Source organism: Thermobia domestica, chromosome 16 (genome assembly GCF_964235325.1).
Source record: "Thermobia domestica chromosome 16, izTheDome1.hap1.1, whole genome shotgun sequence".
NCBI lineage: Eukaryota > Metazoa > Arthropoda > Insecta > Zygentoma > Lepismatidae > Thermobia > Thermobia domestica.
In genome coordinates this window covers 160,453,605-160,477,823 of record NC_137469.1, presented here as the reverse complement: position 1 = coordinate 160,477,823, position 24,219 = coordinate 160,453,605, and the positions used below count along the sequence as shown (strand labels likewise).

Sequence of the window (24,219 nt, the reverse complement as noted above, 5' to 3'; positions counted from 1 at the left end):
TATTTTTTCGAAAGGTATCTACAAAAAAAATTGTTATTGTAGAAAAAAGTCATATAAACTGCACATAAATTGTTCAATTTATAATTTTGCCTTTCTGTTTTCAATCTAAATACCTCAATGTGCTACAATATCAATTTCAATAAACTATCTACATATGTTTCTATTTTTATGGTTGTTTGTGTTGTTGTGTTTTCAATCTGAATAACTAAAGTGTACCAGACCACTTTTCAGGAAGTACATATATTAAACATACTGTAGTAATTTTGTCTAGTACTGTATATTGTTATGATTACTGTATATATATTATTTAAAACTAGCTGTCGTGCCATTGCTTACTAAAATTTTACAATCAAATAATACTAGAAATTCTATTCTAAAAATACACCAATCACACTTATTTTCTGTAAGTTGGCCACCTGTCTAAGTTGGCCACTTTTCTATAGAACCGATGGTGGCCAACATAGACAGGTTTCACTGTACTGGTTTACATTTCATTGTATAGTAGTATATTTATGTCCATGGCCTTTATATGTAACATAATAAACATGTCTTGTTTGCTATAAACAGAGTTTTAAATTATAAACAGAGTATTAAAACTTTTAATACGCTTTCTACTGTTCTTTTAAGTTATCTCAGTTAATGTGAATTTTCGTTAATCCGGGCAAATTATCCCCCAATTAGTCCATATTAACGAATTTTTACTGTATTTTAAAAGACTGATACACGTATATCCATTTATCTAATCGTGCTACGTAGTTCTGGATGGTAGGTAAAACATACTACATAAATACAGATATTTGGGTGGTTTTGAGAGCTATTAAGAATATTTTCTTGTGTGGTGACAGCTGAACGTGCTATGTGGGTAGTTGATCTGGTTTTGTAAAATTGAATTCTCAGAGATTGAATTGGTTCATTGGTAGAACACTGGCTTTCTTTGAGAGAATTTCTTGGTTCGATCTCAGGCCGTGAGTTTGTGATGAACAACATCATTTCGGCGGCTTTCTTGAAAAGGTCTCGCTTTATCCAATGTGTTCATTCTACCAATTTATCCATCATCATTCTCTTGAGTTCACTATATATTTTCTTAGAAGCACGGGGCATTAAAGATTTAATTTTGCTACTTTAAGTAGGTCTATTGCTTGACATCTCGTTAAAAAGAATACATTATTGAACCAATATCTCTTATCATTGAGAAATGTAGTCACCAGGACAATATATTCTGCCTACGATGTTTGCTAAAATTTTATAATTTTTTATTAAATAATTAATAAACACACAAAACACATGTTGATGAAATTTGTAGTCAGTAATCTTATTTATGAGTTGGATATTTTATGTAGGTTTCTAATTTATTTATTGATTTAGAATGTGTGTACTTTATAGGGAAGAGAACTCCTCTGGCCTCCTCTGTTTCCGAAGAGTTTGAATTCGAATACTTGTCACCTAAAATGTCGTCGTCCAAGAGGTTTATCTCAGAGGAAAGCTATCGTCCAGCACTCAGTAAGTATAAAGTACTGCAATAAGGGCAAAATAAGATATATATATATATATATATATATATATATATATATATATATATATATATATATATATATATATATATATATATATATATATATATATATATAATATAAAATCAAGAAATTGCATATATTTGTAAGAAATTACAGTAGGTATAAGATATACCGTTCTGAACAAAACTATAATTATTTTAAGTTTCGCACATGATAAACAATACACACGCATTGAGAAGTGATCAAATAATATGTGATATATTAATTACTTATTTTAAGAAAACCTTAGAAAATTTCTGAGAATCATGTAAACTAATACAATGATAAAATGAGAGTTGGTGAGGTACTCTTGGAAAACACTATATTCAAGTATACATAAAGAGATGTACTCCATTCAAATAGAATCAATCTGTATTACACAACGAGTGACTTCAATAGTTGTGACAAATATTTAAAATGTTAAATTATCCTCAAACCGTAGCCCCAAAACCTATAAGAACAATATCAAATATATCCAATGATGCACATATTCAATCATAAATCGATGTGAATACAATTCGAGGATTTTTCAATTGAATTTATATATATCCTAACAGCACAAGATGTGCTAGACATGTGCCATTTAGCTGTCCCAGCTACTTTTTAGGTACCCTACACCTGGGACATATGATATTCACGTGCTAAGTATGTACTTCAGCTTCCTACAGTTTTAGGTACTTGTTTGTTACACCTAATTGATATTCGCAACTATGTACCACACATTTAGCATTTATATACCTGGCTCACTTGGCACATATATCTGTCATGTTCTAGGTACCGGTACGTCCTTTAGGTACATATGTTTCAGATACCCTAACAGCACAAGATGGTGCTAATCATGCGCCATTTAGGTGTTCTAAATTCATCTCCCAAATTTGATGCATTTGTTGCTTCTTTTTCTAAGCGATTTTGTACTAGAAGCAAGATGCGCATCAAGTTTTATTAGATGGCCACTGTCACCGATCATTTGAAAGTGAATATGGAAGAACCATGAAATAAAGTAAATAGACACTCGTCATTTTGTTATAAAGTTATATGGCGAGCAGATTTTTATCTGATACCAAATGGCTATCGTCGAATATACGCGGTTAAAGGAGCACTCTGATTAGCCAAATTCAAAAGACTTCAATAATTTATCCCTCTACAAGCGCCGGTCTGTTCACTGCCTCCGTGGCCAACTCGGAAGAGCACGCAGCTAGTAATCCAAAGGTAGGTGGTTCGCGCCCACCCTGTGGTACGTTTTTTTTACTTGTGTGAAGTGTTTTTAGACACCTTCATGTAAATACATTACGCATATAGGCGATTTAACATATTTGGGGCAGTAATTTTGTGGTTTATTGTCGCTTATGGCATGGGGAACATACCTAGAACATACTACGCACGTTCCTCAGGTATATGTCAGGCATGTGCCTAGAGGCGGACATAGGCTGTGACTATCCCTTGCCACCCATGTGATTTCTCTCTCAGAGGTACATAAGGCACATATCGGACACATTCCCATGTACCTGAGGGAACATGATAGGCATATGCCTGCTATGTAATTGTGCTGTTAGGGTTGGTGGTTCGCGCCCACCCTGGGGTACATTTTTTTTACTTGTTTGAAGTGTTTTTAGATACCTTCATGTAAACACATTACGCATATAGGCGATTTAACATATTTTCGGGCAGTAATTTTGTAGTTCATTGACGTTTACGGCATGGAAATCATACCTAGAACATACTAGGCACGTTCCCCAGGTACATGTCAGGCATGTGCCTAGGGGCGGACATAGATTGTGACTATCAGTTGCCATCCATGTGATTTCTCTCTCAAAGGTACATAAGGCACATACTGGACCCATTTCCATGTACCTGACAGAACATGATAGGCATATGCTTGCTATCATTTTGCTGTTAGGGTATATATATATATATATATATATATATATATATATATATATATATATATATATATATATATACGTATATCAGGTTACACTTCTCTAATCATCTTGGCTTAATCCTGATTCACACCTTTATATTTGTACTACTTCTACGTCATGAATAACTAATTAAGTGCAAGGTAATCAAAGTTCTTGCCGTTCTGGACCAGTGATAAGCAAAGAACAATACAGTGGACGGTACGTACCTTTAGGTTTCGAAGTAATAGCCATCACTATTCAACACGTTTGGCCAATGTTCTTGTAGCTACATACCAATAGTATCTGGTGGTAAAACTCGGCGATCGTGGATGCAAAGAAGTCCGTTAGTACGTTCCGCAGGTCTCCCTTATTTACGAAGGATCTCAAATGGATGTGGTTGTCGAGGAAATGAAGCAGGTGTTAATCTTTTGTTACAAGGTCCGGTGAATATGGTGCATGGTATACTATCTCCCAGACAAGTTTCGGAAGGTTTCGCAGGTCCTTTTTGCCACATATGGCTTGGCATTGTGGAAAAGAAAAAGCACATCCTTGCAATTCATCAATGCCGGCTCCTTCTGCCGCAATGCACGGTGCACCCTTTGTAACTGCTGAGAGCAACGGTCAGCAGTGATGGTCTGATCAGGCGGAAGGAGCTCGTAATGTTCCAAAAGGTTCACATTTCCTGAACGGCATTTCTGAAGCCAATTCCTGGCGCTGGGTTCGTTCAGGGTATTCTCCCCAAATTCCTAGCATATGCGGTAACTTGACAGGCCCACTTTAAAGTCATACAACAAACAAACCCAAATAAGTTGATTTATTACTTTCATTTCTATTCGACAGTGAACGAGTTTTGACTGCTGTGTGTGCACAATGTGCCTGTACTACTGAAGATAGATGATCAGACTAAGTCCTGATCGTTTGACAGGCACGTGTGTCATTTCGTTTCCCCTTTGTAAAAGCAGGATTAATATGACATCAAAATCGACAAGAACTTCTTCAGTTACCTTGTAATTAAAAGGAGAACTTGAAAGTTCCCATATTTTCGAAAATATTATATATATCTTGAGTTACCTATTCCAATCACAATCATCATGGTGTCATTAAATCTCTGAATATACTCTATATATCTGTACTATAGGTATGTTGAAGCGGCTTTCATGTTACGAATAATTAACTAATTAATTAATTAAAATGAAAACTTAAAATTTACTATATTTTCGAATATCTTATCGTACGTATATCCCAAGTTAACCATCTAACTAACTCTATGGCCTATGGAAACGGGAGGTTCAATGCTGCGTTCACAAAAGCTCTCCATTAACTTCTGTCCTTAGCCAACTAAGTCCAGTTTCTATTTTGTATTCTTGTTTCTGTAGTTTTATCTTAATATTGTCCTATCATCTGCGGCTAGGTCTTCCTAGTGCTCGTTTTCTGATTGGATTCCCAGTTAAAACTTTTAAAACTTTTCTACTTTCTTCCATTCCGAATACATGACCTACCCACTTGAGCCAGCTAGACTTGATGACCCCAACAATATTTGGTAAACGGTATAAATTTTGTAGTTATTCGTTATGAAGTTTCTCCGATCCCCCATTCCCGTTCCTCTTGGGTCCGAATATTCGTCTCAGTATCTTGATCTCAAATACTTTCAGTTTATGTTCTTCCCTCAGAGTAAATGTCCATGTTCATAATCATACAACATAACATTCATGATTATCATTTGTTATATTTTAAACTTTAAATTACTCGACAGAATTCACGACGACAAAAAGATTCTAAACTGAATAATAACACAAAATCCCTTCTTTTAGTCGACATTTTATTTCTTCGTGAATATGGATTTGGTCTGTTAGTATTCATTCTAGATATTTGGAAGTATCTACTGAGTTACCCTTTCCAACATAATCATTTCAGTGCCGTTTTATCTCCTAGTATACATTTTATACATGTACTCAGTGGCGTATTTAGGGGGAGCTTCCGGGCTTAAGCCCCTCCCGAAATCTTACTTACTATAGTAAAGTATATGAAACATCTTGCAGAATTTTCACATTTCATGCAAAGCCTCCTCCCCCCGAAAGTTAGCAAAACCCCCCGAAACAAAATCGTAAATTTTCCACTGCATGTACTATAGCAATATGTTCCATACACCCGTGAATATATTATGAATCATGGACCGTTAACAAGGGTAAATGTTACTAAAAACCTGGGTGTGTAGCTAAAGAATTAACTCTCATACTGAAAGAACAGTTAATGATTCTTACAAGGCACTTGGTTTTGTACTTCGAAATCCCAAAGATATAAACAATATTGAAACTGCGTTAAGTTATTTAAAGTTAGTAAGAAGCAGACTCTATAATGGAATCCTTCTTATCATTGTTGCATTAAGAAAATTTAAAAAAAATGAATTTTTAAGACATATGTATTACAATTATTTAAAAGATATTCATATGAAGAAAATATTTCTTTTAATAATTTAGTTAATGAATTTACTTGTGATACATTAGAGTTAAAGGAGAGTTAGCAGATCATTTAGTTTTGTACAAAATTGTAAATAGCCTATTGGAATGTGGTAAGTGTTTACAATTATTAAACTTTAATATTCAAATGATGAATGCGTTACGGAGTCAGCAACCGTTCTATTGCAAAAAAATCTAATTCAGTATATCATCAAAACACACACATACAAGTTTCTCAAAGAAATACAATAATGCTGTTAAAGGAAAAGTAAGAAATTGATTTAGTAATGATGATGGAATATTTACGTCAAATGTAAAAACATTTAACGACAAACGTCAACATTTAAAGAAATGAGATTATAATACTTGTAATTGTGAATAGCACCTAGCGAAATTACTATTTTTAGAAATTATTTTGAAATATTGAATTCAAATATTACCTTGAAGAAATTATTATTGTGTTCTTTATGTATGTGTGTTTTTGCTTTCTTCCGATTGCCATGTTATTTTATTCTCTATTTAATTCTCATTTTCTCTTTTGTTATTGATACTTGGAGATGGCGATAACTTTTGCCTCCGAGATAAAAAAAAAAACACTAATCACAGAACTAAGTGTGTACTATCAAATGAAAGCTTACACAATTCTCTACAAGGTTGTGTACTCATTCTTTTTTTACATAGTCGCCATTTACTGAAATACATTTGCGCCAACGATAAGCAAGTTGTTTCAATCCGTTGGCGTAGAACTCACGATCATGTGAGCGTAGCTAAAAGCCAACAACAGTCTTAACTTCTGAGTCACAGGTGTAGTGTGTACCCTTTAATTTTGAAAAAAAAAATCACTAGGAGCAATATCAGGGCTATAAGGTGGGTGGGGCAGCACAGTGAACTTTATGGTTTCAAGAGCAGCTGCAGTCATGTGGCTTCTGTATGGCCTTGCATTGTCATGCTGTAGGAAGACATCCACTTCCTGTCGAACCCCGTTGACACCACACGTGCTCTTAATCTTCGCAGTGCTGTCACATGAAACTCAGTGTTTACACTTTTTCTGTTCTGCAAGAATTCCCAATGAACAACGCCTCGACTATATCAGAACACTGTCAGAACACCTTTCCTGCTGATGGCATTTTTTTTTTTTTTTTTGAGTTGGAGAACCACTGTGGGTTAATGTAGCTAGTTTAGTTATCTGAAGAAACTATTATTTTTGTTTAAATAAATAATATAAATCATTATAAGTTGAAGATTTTTGTTCTTTTGTTTTATGTGTTATATTTTAGTCTATTAGCCTTTTTTATGATGTTGTGTTGTTATATTCAACATAAAATAGCCAAACTGTTTTTTTTTATCTAATCAGATAAGTAAACATAAAACCAAGATTTAGCTTAGTTTAGTACTATTATTAGTGTAGTACTGTTGTTAAATTCCTTTCCAGTTCTAATTATGAAAACTAACATCTTGAGAGATTCGTTAACTATGTTCTCTATATGGTTATTAAATGTCAGTTTCGTATCAAATATAACTCCAAGATCTTTGATTGAATTTAATCTATTTAGTAAGACCTGATTCATTGAGTAATCAAACTCTAGTTGACTTTTGTTTCTGGTAAACTATAAAATGTTACATTTGTTTATATTTACATTAAGTTTGTTAAGAGAACACCAATCTATATATATAAAAGAGAACGCACAAAATCCTTTGTCCGCTCATCACGCTAATACGGCTGAACCGATTTCTTTCATTTTTGGGGGGTTGTTAGGATTTGGACCCTAGATGGTTTTTATCATATCACTTTAATTTTCAATTACCAGTGTCTTGAGATAATTGACCAATCAGGTGTCAATACGTACAAAAAATCCTTTGTCCGCTCATCACGCTAATACGGCTGAACCGATTTCTTTCATTTTTGGGGGGTTGTTAGGATGTGGACCCTAGATGGTTTTTATCATATCACTTTAATTTTCAATTACCAGTGTCTTGAGATAATTGACCATTCAGGTGTCCATACGTACAAATCCTTTGTTATTAGTTCATCATAGGTATAAAAATAAACGTATTTATATGCAACCCGCATGACCCTGTGACTCGGCGGGTTAACATAACTGACAGGCGCTATAAATCACTTGAAAGCGAAAAAGTAAAAATTATCTAAGTAACAAAGTTTATTGCGTTCCGGGATGACCGCAGCGAAGCGGGGCGGGTTGGGGTGACCGCAGCGAAGCGGGGCGGGTTAACATAAATGACAGGCGATATAATGTTAACATTAGTGCAATCTTCTATGGTTTTTATCATATCACTTGAAAGCGAAAAAGTAAAAATTATCTAAGTAACAAAGTTTATTGCGTTCCGGGGTGACCGCAGCGAAGCGGGGTGAACGCTGCTAGTTAGCAATATTTTCCATGTCACGTTGTAAATCGAGACAGTCATGGATGGTCTTTATCCTACCGTATATTTTGAGGTCATCAGCAGAAAGCAATTTGCTACTTAATAATATACTAGCAGCGTTCACCCCGCTTCGCTGCGGTCACCCCGGAACGCAATAAACTTTGTTACTTAGATAATTTTTACTTTTTCGCTTTCAAGTGATATGATAAAAACCATAGAAGTTTGCAGTAAATCTTAACATTATATCGCCTGTCATTTATGTTAACCCGCCCCGCTTCGCTGCGGTCATCCCGGTGCTGGCATATTGTAAAAGTGTCTGTAAAAATAAGCAAATCAATTAAAAAAATTTAAACAGAAGATTCAAGCTATTTTCCGCTGTATATCGCCTGTCATTTATGTTAACCCGCCGAGTGACACGGTCATGCGGGTTGCATATAAATACGTTTATTTTTACCTATGATGAACTAATAACAAAGGATTTGTACGTTATGGACACTTGAATGGTCAATTATCTCAAGACACTGGTAATTAAAAATTAAAGTGATATGATAAAAACCATCTAGGGTCCAAATCCTAATAACCCCCCAAAAATGAAAGAAATTGGTTCAGCCGTATTAGCGTGATGAGCGGACAAAGGATTTTGTACGTTCTCTTTTATATATATAGATAGATAGATGATCAGGAAGATCGTTAATGAATAAAAGGAACAATAACGGACCTAGATTAGAGCCCTGGGGAATTCCAGAATATGCAATATAATAGATGATTTATATTCTTTGTATATGGCAGTTTGTTTTCGATTATTTAAATATGATGAAAAGAACTTGATCAAAAGAGAAGAGAAATTATATTCGCCTAGCTTATGTAATAGTACCTTGTGATTGACTCTGTTAAATGCCTTTTCAAAATTTATATATATTACATCAACCTGATATCCTACATCTAACGAATTTGCTATAAAGTTTGTGATAAGTGCAAGGTTTGTTGTTGTTGATTTGTGTGGGATAAAGCCATGTTGATATGGTGAGATTACGGGTTGGATGTGGTCAATTATCCGTCGGTATAGGATTTGTTCAAATATCTTTGCAAAAGTAGGTAAAATTGATATAGGCTGATAGTTATTTATTTCGTGTTTATCATTGGTTTTTGGTATTGGGCAAACTATATATTTATTTATTATTTATGGAATCTATAAGAAAGTTGAAACACTTTATTATGCTGATAAATATTACAGTACCAAATCCACGACTATCAAATATCATCATTAACATTTTTTGTTAAAATAATGTATATAATTCAATATATATTTTAATACACTAGGTAGTACTAAAAGTAAAAAATAATAATTTATTTTAGGAACATTTATTAACTGTTATCTAAATTATAGTATTTTGGAACTACAATACTCTTATTACAAGTAGATTATGGAATATGTTTATGTATAAAAATTAACAACCCTGACATAAGTAAAATAAATATTTTTTACAGTCCTTATGTAAGTAATTACATCAAAAGGAGTTTACGTGAGCACTTCGCAAATTTAATTACAAGCTGGTCTAGATCTAGTGCACTCAGAATATCTTTGTTGTAAGCCAGGAGAACGAGGTCCGATTTTCTTTCATGTCCCATAGACAGACGTTGAGGTCGGAGGAGAGCTGTCAGATGTGAGAAGCAGTTTTCGACCGTGGACGTAGAAGACGGAATAATTAGAGCAGCTTCTGTAAGCATCTTTAGGCCCTGGAAAGCCTCGCAATATTTTCCAATTTGTTTTGTGAGCTCTTCCAGAGATGATGTCTTGTTGATCAGTCGATTTGCTAGATCTATTTCCTGCTTCAAATTCTGAAGCACTTTGCAATGCAGGTCTTTTTACTTTACAACAGAATAATCTTTTTACTTTACAACACCACACAGAGGTTTCAAATTTTCTTCACTTCTTTTCTCGCTCAGTAAGTGATGAATGGCACCAATCACAGCTGTCCCTGTCTCACTGAATCTGCTCCGAATTTCTTCGACGGAGATATTGAGAACTTCGCAGAATAATCTTTTCAACTCCTTCTCGTCTTCCTTTCCCTTTTCCAAATTTTATGCCTTCCAAATCAACAACCGAATCAGCTAAGCAACTGGGGAGTGTGCATTTGCGTTTCAATGGTTGCTGAATCGAAGTGTTTAAGGCATATCCCTTCATTATATCGTGAAGGATATTTTCAAATATTCCTTCGTCTTGCCGGCAAGATCTGAGCTGTTCCGTTACCGATCCTTCACAGCGGCATCAATGTTCAAATCTCTTCTTTGTAGCAGTGCGTTTGTCGGTTTTAGATATCCAAGAACCCTGAACATGAGCTCAGTAAGGAAACAGAAAGTCTTAGTTGAGATCTGATGTAGTAAACCGGTAGCTTCAACTTTCATTGAGGTCAGGTGTGTTCTTCACGGGAAGTTTGAATTGCCATCAGTGCACTTAATATGTGAAACCTGTCTTCATGAACTACAGTCACCGTGTGAAGATGTCCAGTCCAACGTTGTTCCAACAATCGCTTTAAACTCTTTCCTGCGTAATCTGCTGCAACGCGTCCTTTTCTGAAAAAGTAATATAATTGTTGACAAATATCAAATAACTCTTTCAGTTCAGGAATTGTGTCAATGGCTCTAGAAATAACTAAATGTAATTGGTGATTAAAACAGTGAACAAACAAACTATTCCTCTTCAAATCCTCAGAGAAAAGAGCTTGCACTCCATTTTTCTGTCTACTCGTGACAGGTTGTCCATCGTAGCACTGTGCTATTATCGTGTCGGTTTTGAATTCTACTTTTCTTAAACAATCTAAAATGGCGTTCTTAATGCTGGCAGCGTCTTGTTTGTCCAACTTCAGTATAGCTACGCATCTTTCTTGCACTTTAAAATTCACAAGGTACCTAATTGCGACAGACAAATCTTCGATTCGTTGCTTGTCTCTGGTTTCATCTGCAAGTAATGAACAAAATGTACTTTCGTTTGCTTCATTTACTATTTTGCTCTGAACATATTCTGCCATGAAATGAATTATCTCATTCTGAATATCCGGACTAGTACCTTGCATTGGCAGGGATAGTTTTGACAATTTCTGCTAATTTCGGATCTTTGCGAATACTAAATTCAAACAAATTTAAGAACAAACCACTTGATTATTTTCCGAGTTGCTCACACCCAGAATCTCCCCTAAAGGACAACTGATTCACAACCAAGAATTGAATAACTTCCATCACACTTTTCACATAGTATCTATTATTCATAATTACATCACTAGGATCACTACACACCTTCTTCACGATCGTTTTGCCCGAGTTCTCACGTTTCCGTTGCTCCAAGTAGCAAGCCACAGCGTGCCTATGAGTTTCAGAATCGGCGTAACGAGAAAATCCCTTATTTTTCTCGGTTGGATGCTTCCAGTCTCTGAAACTATTCTGCACAAATGAGGGATCACTGTTTCTTGACGGATATTTCCGGCATGGGAAGCAAAAGGCAGCATCTAACATAACAGAATACTCGAGCCAATCCCACGTTTTGTACCATATTGGACGAAATCGTCAAATTGAACCAGAAATGCTGGAACCTGGAAATTTCTGAGCGGGTTTTGTATCGCCAAGATCTGATACATGGTGGAAATCAACACCAACATGGTGGAAAACAGATGTTTGACGTTTAGTTTCCTCTTGACCTTCTACACATGTTGATACAGATGACCCTGCTACTGAATTAGTTTCATTTTCGATAACTTTTGCAACAAAAATGACTTGATGGATACCTGCTTCATATTTATGGCGTTATAATAGTCAGTAGAGTAATTGCAAATGTCTGGCGTGGTACATTTGCCTGTAGTTAATTTTCTACTGTTTTTGTTTCCTTCTGCAAATTCGCTAAGCACTCGGCTACTTATTATTGCGCGCAATTATAATGATGTGTGTCAAAATCTTTTTAAAATAATAGGTTCGGTGTTCTGCTGCCGTCTTGATTTTTTTCTCTCTGAGTGCATATAAGGAATTAACGTTCTTTTCATTCCGTATATTTGTAAACAAATCTTGAAACAAATGGTTCGGGGCCACTCAGAAAACACAAAGTGAGCCGGTCCAAACTGCTATTTAGAAACATTTTACAATCATTGATTTATTTTCGTGGGTGCTCCCCGCAAAGACTCAAATCACGTGAAAAACATCAGATTTTTTCTTGTATCTGACTATTCTAGAGACGCATGTACGTTTTCTCCAAACATCACAGTTTCGGTACCAGTTGCATATACTCGTATGAGACGCGTTTTCTTTGCACTGTAAGGAACATGGACATGCTGCATGTTTTACACGTTAATTACAGGCACACGTGGGACATGTACTGTCAAATCGGCAAAACGCATGTTTTTTACCTACAGTGTTACACATGCACAAGCCAGGCACTCACATTCTTGTAACATAGCCTGTTTTCGGGTCAATTTTCATATGGGTATTCTTTGGAAGGGCATCTTGTCCAACACCTTGAATGCTTGTCGTGGTTATGATTCTTCAAACTCTTGGAATGAGGAAAAGTAATACATGGAAGATTATTGAGTATATCTAGCAATAAGAATAACTGTTGTTTTTCGTAGAAATATACGCCACGTTCAATTTCATTTGTTAGTAGTAGTAAATGCGCGCTAAGTTCAATTTTATTTAGTAAATAAAATCACAAGATTTTCCTATTTGGGATTTGCTGAAACAATTTGAAACTTCTGGACAACGTCCTTTTTAGAGCGGAAAAAATATTTTAGAGCGGGCATTGTCCGCTCTAGCCCCTCCCTGGCTACGGGCCTGACATAAATTCTACAATATTAAACAAAAAGTAGTGACAAAGATACTCTTATAGACAATATTAGGAACTCAATATTACGAAAAAGGAACTTTTAAATGAAAAATATTACATGGAACTGGTGAAGTTAAGAATTCTGCCTAAGAACACTGAAGACAGATAAACTTGGTCTTGGTTTCAAAATGAACACACGCAAAATGATACCACATCAAACATCGTGTACACTCGACCCACTCTTCTTCATTGTGATCAACATGGAACAACCATTGGCACACTGAACATTGAGAGTCAGTGTTACTCTCCGAAATTTCGGTGTTCATCGTCATCTTCTTTCTTTGTCGTTGTAGAGTCCTTCTCTTTTTCAGCATCAAAAGATTTTCGTCTGCTGTCAATTCTTTGGAACTGCCTACTGTACCTAAAATTTACGTGAAATATTATATTTGTTTTATTGTATAACAGGGAATTTCTCAACTTTGATTGTGTTTGTTTTCGATTTTTTATTTACTAATTTTCACGCGATGGGACAGGACTCATACTTCCAAGACTTACCAACTGTTCAACCTACTGAGCCATGTATTTGAAACATACCCTGTATCGCTTTCACGAGACATTTTGTCTCTTGACCATATTATCCACGTACTCATGTTTACCCAACGTAAATCCACGTACCCATATTTACCCCACATAAATCCACGTGCACAAATTACTCCGAATGCCTCATCTTATATTACCCCATCTTGCTATATTTTATTTAGGTTTGCAACACTGTTCGTACACGATTCTGCAGCGCGCGCCATGCCTTGTGAACAAAGGGAAGCATCTTGGACTCTACACATCAGTAACCAAGTTTTGGTAATTGTTTTATATATCCGGACATTATCTTAAGTTTTATAGGTGCAGAATAACAACAGGCATTTTATGGGGCAAGAAAATTGTACATCACTTATCTTCAAACCATTAATATTCTCTTAAATTTCTGCTTCCACATTTCATAAAACTCACAGTCGCAACCAAGACTTCAACAGTGCTTCCGACCCACGCAACAAGAAAATTCATCTTGTACTTGCTGTGCTACGAGGAGGAAACCTTATTTCCGCCCATATTCCTCGATGCCCATATTCCCCCCATTTACCCTATAACAAATTTATTTCGGGGGGCTTGAGCCCGATAGCCACCCCCCTAAATAAGCCACTGCACTTGCCACTTCCATCACACTCGCATCACATAACATCGTCAACAATTTCATTTCTTTGGAACTCAGATAGATCGCCTACTTTACAGTATCACTGTCTATTCACTTCAGTGCATACTGCCATTGTACTGTTTCTTACACAATACGCAGGTTGTCCTAACACCACTACCAAGAACCTAGGTCTGTGGTCGCCGTCTGATCATTGCCAACCTAGACATCTGACGTATTCCCAACTCGAGATGTTTTCTTTAAATTCATAAGGATTTATACAGATAATTTCGATGTGATAAGTTTCAGTTAAATGCTCTTAATTTATCCAATGTAGGTTACGTGTATGTTGCACAAGAAAGTAACTTCAAAAGTAGGAGCCGTTTGGGTTTGTTCTGGAACACAGTTATACTAAGAACATCTATTTAGTATACTTGCTAATGGTGAGATAGTTGGTTGTATGAGAGTCGTTAAGTTCCTTTCTTTGTTTCTTAATCATATCTGTGAAATATACGCCATTTTATCATATGCTACAAATTTATAAACTAAAATAGGAAGCTAATGTAGTTTTGTCTTCTAAGGAAAAGACTCATTATTAGAACGTTCTCAACGTTTTATTTTACAGTTGACGAATTAGGTGTTATTGTTCAGAATTCATCAGTAGTTCTGAACCAGTCATCCAGCATTCATTTGCTTCCAGAGATGCAAGAAAATTCTAAGTCTTCTCTAGTCCTTAGTGGATCTAGTTCATCATGTGAATTCGACTTGGGTTCTACAGAGGAAAGTTCCCGAACATCATTTCCGTTTTATAAATATGAGCAGTATGATTAGATACTGAAGTAAGTATTGAATGTATATATTTGTAATATTAAACCAAAAACAACACACAGTAAGTTTCACATAAATACACGAGATTTTGACAGACGAAAAACTTAACAATGTCTGACACATGCATGTGATATTGCTTTACGCTGAGGTTAGTAAAACAAAATCTAATATTAAGTAGAAATGGTTCCCATCTCGGGTTTGTACCTAAGGTAATAGCAAGAGCGCCGATTTCTCTGTAACTTTGGGGGAGGGGGTATTCAGATCCAGAAGTTATATATATGAGGATTTTAAGACAAATTGCATTCAAATTATGCCAAATATTGTATATTCATAAATACAATAGGGGGCCCATATGAGCTTGGGGGGGAGCTCCAAGCCCCCCTAGGATCGGCTCCCTTGGGTAGTAGTGGTTTCCAGTAAAGCGCATATGAGCAATGAATAAAAAGAAATGCATCCACAGCTATCTTGTGTTAGTATTTGGTACTATCGTTACGTTAGTAGAAATATACAAAATCGGCCGCGGTATCCCTAGACTAAAACATTAGTATTGTTACCAAGGATCTTATAAAATAGAGGATCTGCCCTTACAACAAAATCTTGAAGCCATACGTCACAGTTTTGCCACCCCTACTCTGCCCACTCCGCCCAATAGGATTGCAATGTTTTGAGCCAGCAATCATGGCGGAAACGAAAGTAGCCAATCAGACGATCGTGGAAACGAGAGTAGCCAATCAGATGCTCCGTTGTTTTTTGGCTTCATCGATTTAATAGGATGATGATACATATGGGCAGATCCTCTATTTATAACATCCTTGATTGTTACAATAAAGATTTCGTAACATATTCAGTGTCGTTAGAGATGCTCAAAAGTCACATTTCTCAATTGTTTATTATCAATGTTGCCAGTTCATGTTCATAAATATTACAAAAATGCATGATACATCATCCTTTTTCCATCACAATATAATCATTTCAACTAAAGTGGTTATTTTACCTGTTACCAAATCTACTTAGTTTTTCTATACAGTATTTTGATTTTCTGTTATTTGGACTGGTTCTTAGAGGAGCAATTCGACTTAAAAACAAGTTTGGTGCAATAGAAAGAGTAAAAAGAAATAAGAGACACGTATTTTTTTAAATGTTGATAGGCCGTCTCGTTCAGCTTCTATATGCCTCTGTTTTTGATGAATCGCAAATACTTACGTCACTGGTGGGCTGCAAGGAATTCAATGTGAGTCGGCAACCACTCTCTTGTGCGTAGCTGATAATCCTTTAATAGTGCAGTCGATTTTGTAGATTGTTTTGGGTTCTTTAGCAGTCTTGCTTTGTGTTGAATTCTTGAGGGACGTTTTTGTTTGTTGTTTTTTCTTCAGCAGTACTATAAAAAAATAGAGAGAGCAGTGATTACGTAGTGTTGTGCGAAGTAGAAAGCAAGTGTTAGTACAGTGCTTTATGTGTGTGTGTGCGTGAAGTGAGGTAGAAATGCCTAACACGTGCTGTGTTTTCGGTTGTAATTCTCGTGCGATTAAAACTGAGGGACATATATATGTATATATATATATATATATATATATATATATATATATATATATATATATATATATATATATATATATATATATATATATATATATATATATATATTAGATTTCCCAATCGTGAGAAATCACCAGATCGATATAAACTATGGCTCAAGGAGATCAATAGGAAAAATTTTGAGCCAAATAAATACACTCGTGTTCGTTCGAAACATTTTGAAGAGTCCGACTTCGAGCAGTCATGTTTACAAAAAGAAAAAGTACTGCCAGGAGAAACATTTGCACGCAAACTGAGAAAGAATGCTGTTCCAAGTATATTATTGAAAGGTTTAGAATCCGAGCCATTAAACAAGCGCCGATGTATGTCCAGTTACCAACGAAAAAAAAATCGTACAAGACGCGATTGCCGGTTGTAGTCAAGACGAGTCATTAGAGGGTAATAGCGACGGTGTCACTCATTATTCCGAAGGTACTGTTTTAGAAATAAATGTAAATACAAGTGCTATTCAATGTGAATTAGGGAGTGAAATATACCGCCTTGTAGAAGGAATCAGTGACGATGACAGTGTTCATCAGGACATTGATTCATCGTTTAATTTTTCTGTATCAACTGACAATGATGATGAAATGGGTGACGAGGGTTCCGCGGAGAGCGATGCGAATAAAACAAATTTAACCGATAAAGTATTTTTCGTATTCTGGCGAACTTTACAGATGTTATTTCATTTTTGCCACATTTGTCGCGCTCCTGTACATACCTTGAAGCACAAAATTATAGGGTCATCATTAAGAACTTTCAACAAAATGTGAAAATGGACATACTTATGTTTGGGAATCGGAACCAAGATTAAAGAAAAGGTACTCAGGTGCTGTAGCGATCTCGTCCGCGATCTATTTAAATGGTATTGGTTTCGAAACTTTTAGTTCTTTTTGTAAAACGTTGAACTTATGCTCTGTAGGAAAAACTATGTTTTGTAATATTATAGAAACTTTTGTGCAGCCCACCACCAGGTATTATTACTTTTTACATGCAAATGACATTTCTAAATCTTTGCATGGTTCCGATGTCTGGTTGTCAGGGGATGGACAATACGACTCTCCAGGATTCTTGGCAAAATATTTAACATATAGTGTAATGGATTTGCGAAGCAATAAAATTGTAGATTTTACAGTCGTGCAAAAGGGTTTAGTGGAAGGTGATTTAGAAAAAGCAGCTTGTAAACAAGTTTTACTAAAGCTTTTGAAGAATTTAAATATTACTCTATTTGTCTCTGATCGCCATAAAGGAATTAGGAAACTTATCGCGTCGGAATTCAGAAATGTAACTCACGAATATGACGTATGGCATGTAGCCAAAAGCTTTGCAAAAAGGCTTAAAATTGAAGGTAAGCGGTGTACTAAACTACAATTATGGAAACCAAGTTTGGTTAATCATTTATGGTGGTCATCTGCAACATGCAACAGCGACTGCGATGAACCTGTTGAGGAATTTACCTCAGTGTTGTATCATATTACAAATGTACATGAATGGAGTGACAAAAATATATTTAAAAAATGTGAACATGGGCCCATATTAGAAGAAAAAGAATGGTTAAATCCTGGATCCCATGACTTTCAAGTTTTAAGAAAAATAGTGACTGACCCACAGCTCATACAAGATTTAAAACATACTAGTCATTTCTGTCATACAAATGTTTTAGAATCGTATCGTATCACAATGAAAGACTCAAATATACTCCAAAACGAAAACATTTTTCTTATGATGGTATGGTGACCAGAACTATGCTAGCGGTACTGGATCATAACAATAACGTAAATCGCAAAGAAACAGGCTTCAAACTTCAATTTCCAAAGGCCACTAAACAATGGATAAAGAAAACAACGTACGACGGAAAATCTACATCATGGCGTGAATCACTACAAAGCAGCGTAATGGATGTGGCAAGTGGAGTAAACTTACCTTTTTTCGAAGACACATTCGCAATTGAAGTTCCCAGGAACATCGCTCCGATACCTCGGCCATCTACATGCGGTGAGGAGGAAGAATAGTAATAATAGAAATTTATGGGTAAGTATAAGAGTTTGCCTCTTTTTTTTTTACGTTTCTTCCTCTTTTTTAATATCGAATGCAATGATTTAGAATAGGATATATATATATATATATATATATATATATATATATATATATATATATATATATATATATATATTACATGTTTGTGTATTCGATACAAAAACTAATCAAAATAACCGTATTCTTCTCCGTCAACAGATGGTCTAAAACCGACATAAATGTTATTCACTTCAGGGAATGTTTCACGGATTTTCTTTACCACACAAGCTGGTATCACTTTTCGTACATTTTTCCCTAGTGTATTCCATGAATTGACCCAGTACACGAACTGTCGGTAAGCTAGAAATCGCCACATAGCATTTGTGTTCGTTGTCAGCTTATTTTTCACAATTCTGTCTTTGGAGTTTATTATCATGAATTGTCTCTCGGTATTTAAAGTATCAATATTTAAAATAACACTAGCAAAGTTTTCGTGTAATGTTATACACTCAACACTTCCTCTGACATTATTTTATTGTCTCGCTCTCAACACAACAAGTATTTTCTTCTTCGGTAGCCATATGCAAGCAACATTTGCAACTGCAACAGTCCAAATTTTTGTAACGACCACGAAAAGAATCGTTTTTATTTGTTTTTCTTTCTCCACGGCCACTAGCTCGAGGTTCGAACTGATAAGGTCTGAAAGTATCAGTCATCGCAAGCAGTTCTGAAAAAGGAAACCACACTTTAGAACGTGCCAATGCACTGGACCACTCACGAACGAAACGCTTGGCACTGTCTATATGGAAGCCTACTCTCGCAGTTGACCACCGATGACGTCATCACAAAATCTTTTTTCCTCTGTTACTCGCTAACGACTGAACATATCGGAATAAAACAAACACCATTCTTTTTAGAATTTTCAACTCTACAAATGGAAATAATTTGTAAAAAATGCATTTCTAAGTCGAACTGCTCCTTTAACTCATTTCAATGTTAATCAGTAGTTGCAGTCAGGAATACTACTACATTTTTTATTACTCTGTACATCACACTACCTATAGTAAACGACTCATCAGTGACATAACTAAGGGGACAAACGGGTCTTATTCCCCCGGGGGGCGGATTGGGGGGGCGCAAAAGTGGTCAAACATTTATTTTCACTATAAGGCAAGGAATGAAATTTTGGCAAACTAAAGTCATAAAAAACATCTCAGAAACTTAACAGAATAACAACGACTTACCAACCTTACCAACCGTAATTAAATATTCTATGCTAAAGCAACAGGCTGTTGATTCATTCTACACATATGCACATCCCGATATAATTCCAAAAACATTGTGATTGGCAGTTATGATGATAATACTATAAGAATATGTCAAGCATACTACTTAGATTATTTGGCAACCAAATACTAATTAGTTTCGTGCAGTGTTTCTTTCAAAAAAAATCTGGGGCACATTTAGTATTAGGAGGGGATTGCTGGTACTATTCTATTTATGATTATATTATAGACATATTATTTGGTCTCCTCCGGGGGGCACTCTCAGAGCTCCGGGGGGTATTGTCCCACCCCAAAAAATGCTGGAACAAACACTGGTTTCGTGTTTTATCTTGTACTAAAATATAAATTATGTACCACAATTTTGAAATCAAGCTTTACCATTTGAAGAAAAAATGGAATAGAATTACAGTGTGATGCCAATCACAGGTGTAGTCGGGGAGGGTTTTAGTGTGGTTGGTCGGGGGGATGATGTTAAGGTGATTCCTAGCCCCGGGCGACAACTAGCCTAGTTGCGTCGCTGCGACTCATCATACGTGTTCTTTCTACACGGGCCTAAGGTTCCGCTGATGGCAGCAACAAGTATCATACAACACCTCCTCTCCAATGTTATTATTCCATGGATAAGCGAAGCGCAATACAATTGCAAGGAAAATTTTTTAATGTGAAGCAAATTCATTTCCAAACGTAGATGTGATGAACAGAAAATAGATCGACGATGGCTAATTATAAATATAAATTTCTACAGAAAAATAAACACACTGTTGAACAAGACTGCTTATTTAATATAAAAACACATTTACACGTGACGTTTCGGTCTTCTAGCCAAGATCCTCATCAGACTTACACTGAGTGATACAAAAAAAAAACTCAAATATATATACAAAATTTATCTCCCTATCTGCTCTCTCATTGGCCCGTTCAAACAGCCAATCAGAAGCGTGGAAATCTATCTGAACTGACCAATGGGAAAACATAACATTCTATTAGAAAGAAACAACAAGGAGCAAGCAACCATTGAATACATTAATTCACATACATTTTTCTGTATTTATCAATAATATTTCTCCATTCTTTATTAATGCTGATACCTTGGGTCCAATTCATTAAGTTTACATTCCCTTCCTTTTCTATCCACCATGCCTCTTTCCGTTTCTTCGGCCACAACCTTTCTTCCCGTTCCAGTACAATAACTTCTTCCCAGTTCACATCATGTCCTTTTTCTTTTACGTGTTTAAAGATTGCGAACTGGTGCAGATACTGTTGAACGTAGCCATCACAGTACAATAATTGAAAGGATAGCAATATTTATTTATTTGTACTCTCAACAGAGTATAAAACTCAGTTACAGAAGGTTATCAATTAGTAGTGATGAGCAAATGCAAGACCAAGACCAAGACCCGGGTGGTCTTGATCTTGGTCTTGGTCTTGCACATGCGGTCTTGGTCTTGGTCTTGCAGTGGAACCCTCGGTCTTGGTCTTGGTCTTGGTCTTGCACACCTAGTCTTGGTCTTGGTCTTGTTCTTGCACACCCAGTCTTGGTCTTGCTTGCAAGAGTCTTGCAAGTTTTGCTTTTAAGAAATCTATGATTTTCATAAGTAAATTTTACTCTGGATATAAGGGATAATAAATCCTACATTGCGTCAATGGTGAGGGAAATACAATGTATGTTTCTAAATGTAATATAGGACCTATTTTACCTTCGTGTAAGTGTGATGATACTGTACAACATAGGCGATGACCTTTACTTTTTTTTTCAATGGGTGATCACGCTTCACTACTTATAAGATAAATTACAACATTTCGTAATATTTTTATATGTTTTAACAGATCCAATACTCCACTGGTTCCCAAACTGGGGAGGCTATCCCTGACAGTGAGACGCATGAAAGAAAACCAAGACGGCACAGATTACTGAAATACCATAAATTGCAAAATTATGTTTACACTCTAAAGGCGTCAGATTTTTTTCTTCCCTACCACGATTAGCTCATCTTTGTATTGAACAATCTCCCAATTAAATATTGAAATTTTGTTTTACTGATTCTAATATGTACTGTATATGGCAGAAATAAGAACATACGCAAAAACGATGAAACAGTTAGACTTTCGAAATGTGGGCATGGAGAAAAAAAGGAGAGAATCAGCTGGGTTGAACGGAAAACAAATGCGAAGGTTTTAGAAATAGTAGCAGTAGGGGAGAAAAGAAGAATTTTAGATGTAATGAAGAGGAGGACATTGGTTGAGGAGGAACTGTATTATGAGGGACGTGCTAGAGGGAGGGGGCGAAGGAGATCGTAGTTGAAGAAAGATATTAAGACAGAAAATTGCTACGTTAAGACGAAGAGACTAGCGGAGGACCAGAGTCATCGAAGCTTCTCAGCTGTAGCAAGTGACCTGCCAATAATAGCAGAAAAGCTATTATTATGACGATGATGATATGTTTTGCAATATTGACCAAAAAAGAGAGAACAAATTAAAATAATAATAATTAAACCTCTTAATATTTTAGAATATGAAATGAAATTAAATTTGTGAGTTTTACGTCCTACGATTATGCCGGCTAGGCTAAAGGAGACAGTGATGATGAAAAATGAATGAAAATGGTGGAAAGAAGAAAGTGGGAGGAAACGGGAGAACCACGAGGAAACCCACGCACGAGGAGCTTTGTAGTCCACCACAAAGTTCACTTGACGGGGGCTGGGATCGAACGCGGGACACCAAACACCAGAGCTGAACGCTCTACCACTGAGCCACCGCGGCCCCAATATTTTAGAATAATTTGAGTGAAAACTGAAAACGACTCAACTGTCTGTCTTTTTTAATATATATATATATACTCAATTTATATAAATACTTTTGACCTACATTAGAAATACATAACAACGGCATCAAACTTCAAGTTATTTGAAATAAGTACGAAATCACTCTCAGTTGTGAATATAGATTATTTATTGTTGTATAATGTTATATCGTTGAATCCTAGATATGCCGTATACCTAAGGGGGTTATAAGTTATATTGATAAACAATTATTCAACGTATAAGCATCCACCTATGAAATCAAACTTGCGGTCACATGCGCTAAGTTTTTGTCAATGTCATGAAAATGTTATTTCAATATTAATTTTATAAGTACACATTAAAAATTTCCAACGGATGCTTGAACCTCAGAGCCAAGGCCATACCCATGTAGTCGGCACCTATGGTGTACGAAATTGCCGATGTTCAATGCTACATTTCCCGTTAGTTTTGGAAGAAGAACACCATTCATATGTTTTTGAAATGAAATTAAATATCTACTTTAACGTCCCACGATTATAACACTGAAGCTAAGGGAAACAGTGATGATGAGAAATGGTGGAATGAAGAAAGTACGAGGAAACGGGAAAACCCACGCACAGGGTGTTTGTTCACCAAAAAAGCTCACATAGCGCAAGCTGCGATCGAACCAGGGCTCCATGTACCAGAGGTGAACGCTCTGCCACTGAGCTACCGTGTCTATAACATGCTCTAGTTTATTTTTGCTTATCCACTTCTTATGGACACAACTATTCTTCATATGATTTCCCAAAATCCAATCATGGGCCGTCGTGAATGATCAAATGATGACCAAAGTAAATCAGACACTGAAGTTATTATAGCTTGTAACAATTCATAGAATTATGCTGTCGGACGTCTCGTGAACAACCGATTCAAAAAACGACATACTGTAGCTATATGTTACAGGAGCAGATCGACTCACATGGATTGTATACACTACTGGAAACACATTCACTCCGGCGGTATTTTTACTGGAGCCAAGAAGTTCACGTGAAAGATGTAATGATTTTTCCTCTTCCTTTTTTACATTCTATAAAAAATTCAAGTAGTGTTGGTACTTGTGCAAGACTCTTGCGCAAGAGTCTTGGTCTTGGTCTTGGTCTTGCAGGTATGGTCTTGGTCTTGGTCTTGGTCTTGCACCCCTTGGTCTTGGTCTTGGTCTTGCATCGGGATTCCTGGTCTTGGTCTTGGTCTTGGTCTTGCATGCAAGACTCTTGCAAAAACTGCAAGACCAAGACTCTTGCGCTCATCACTATCAATTAGTGTTTGTTTATGGTCATTTAAGTAGTAAGAATTAAGATGATAAATAAGTTTAAATACATAATAGCAGGACAAGACAATAAAAATCCAATATGTCTGGATGAAAAAAACAAACGAATCTGTTGAATATTATAAACTAACTAACTGGTGCAA

General features: G+C 36.0%; 1 protein-coding gene across 1 annotated transcript in view; it reads left to right on the top strand.

The window, feature by feature from the left end:
- The window catches only part of LOC145672677 (uncharacterized), a 58,155-nt gene that overhangs the window by 16,521 nt on the left and 17,415 nt on the right, over positions 1–24,219 (top strand). Inside the window, exons 3-4 of the mRNA XM_081741842.1 lie at positions 1,384–1,500; positions 14,908–15,121. Of these exons, the coding sequence (XP_081597968.1) occupies positions 1,384–1,500; positions 14,908–15,113 (323 nt within the window). The 3' untranslated portion in view covers positions 15,114–15,121. The remainder of the gene's footprint in view (positions 1–1,383; positions 1,501–14,907; positions 15,122–24,219) is intronic.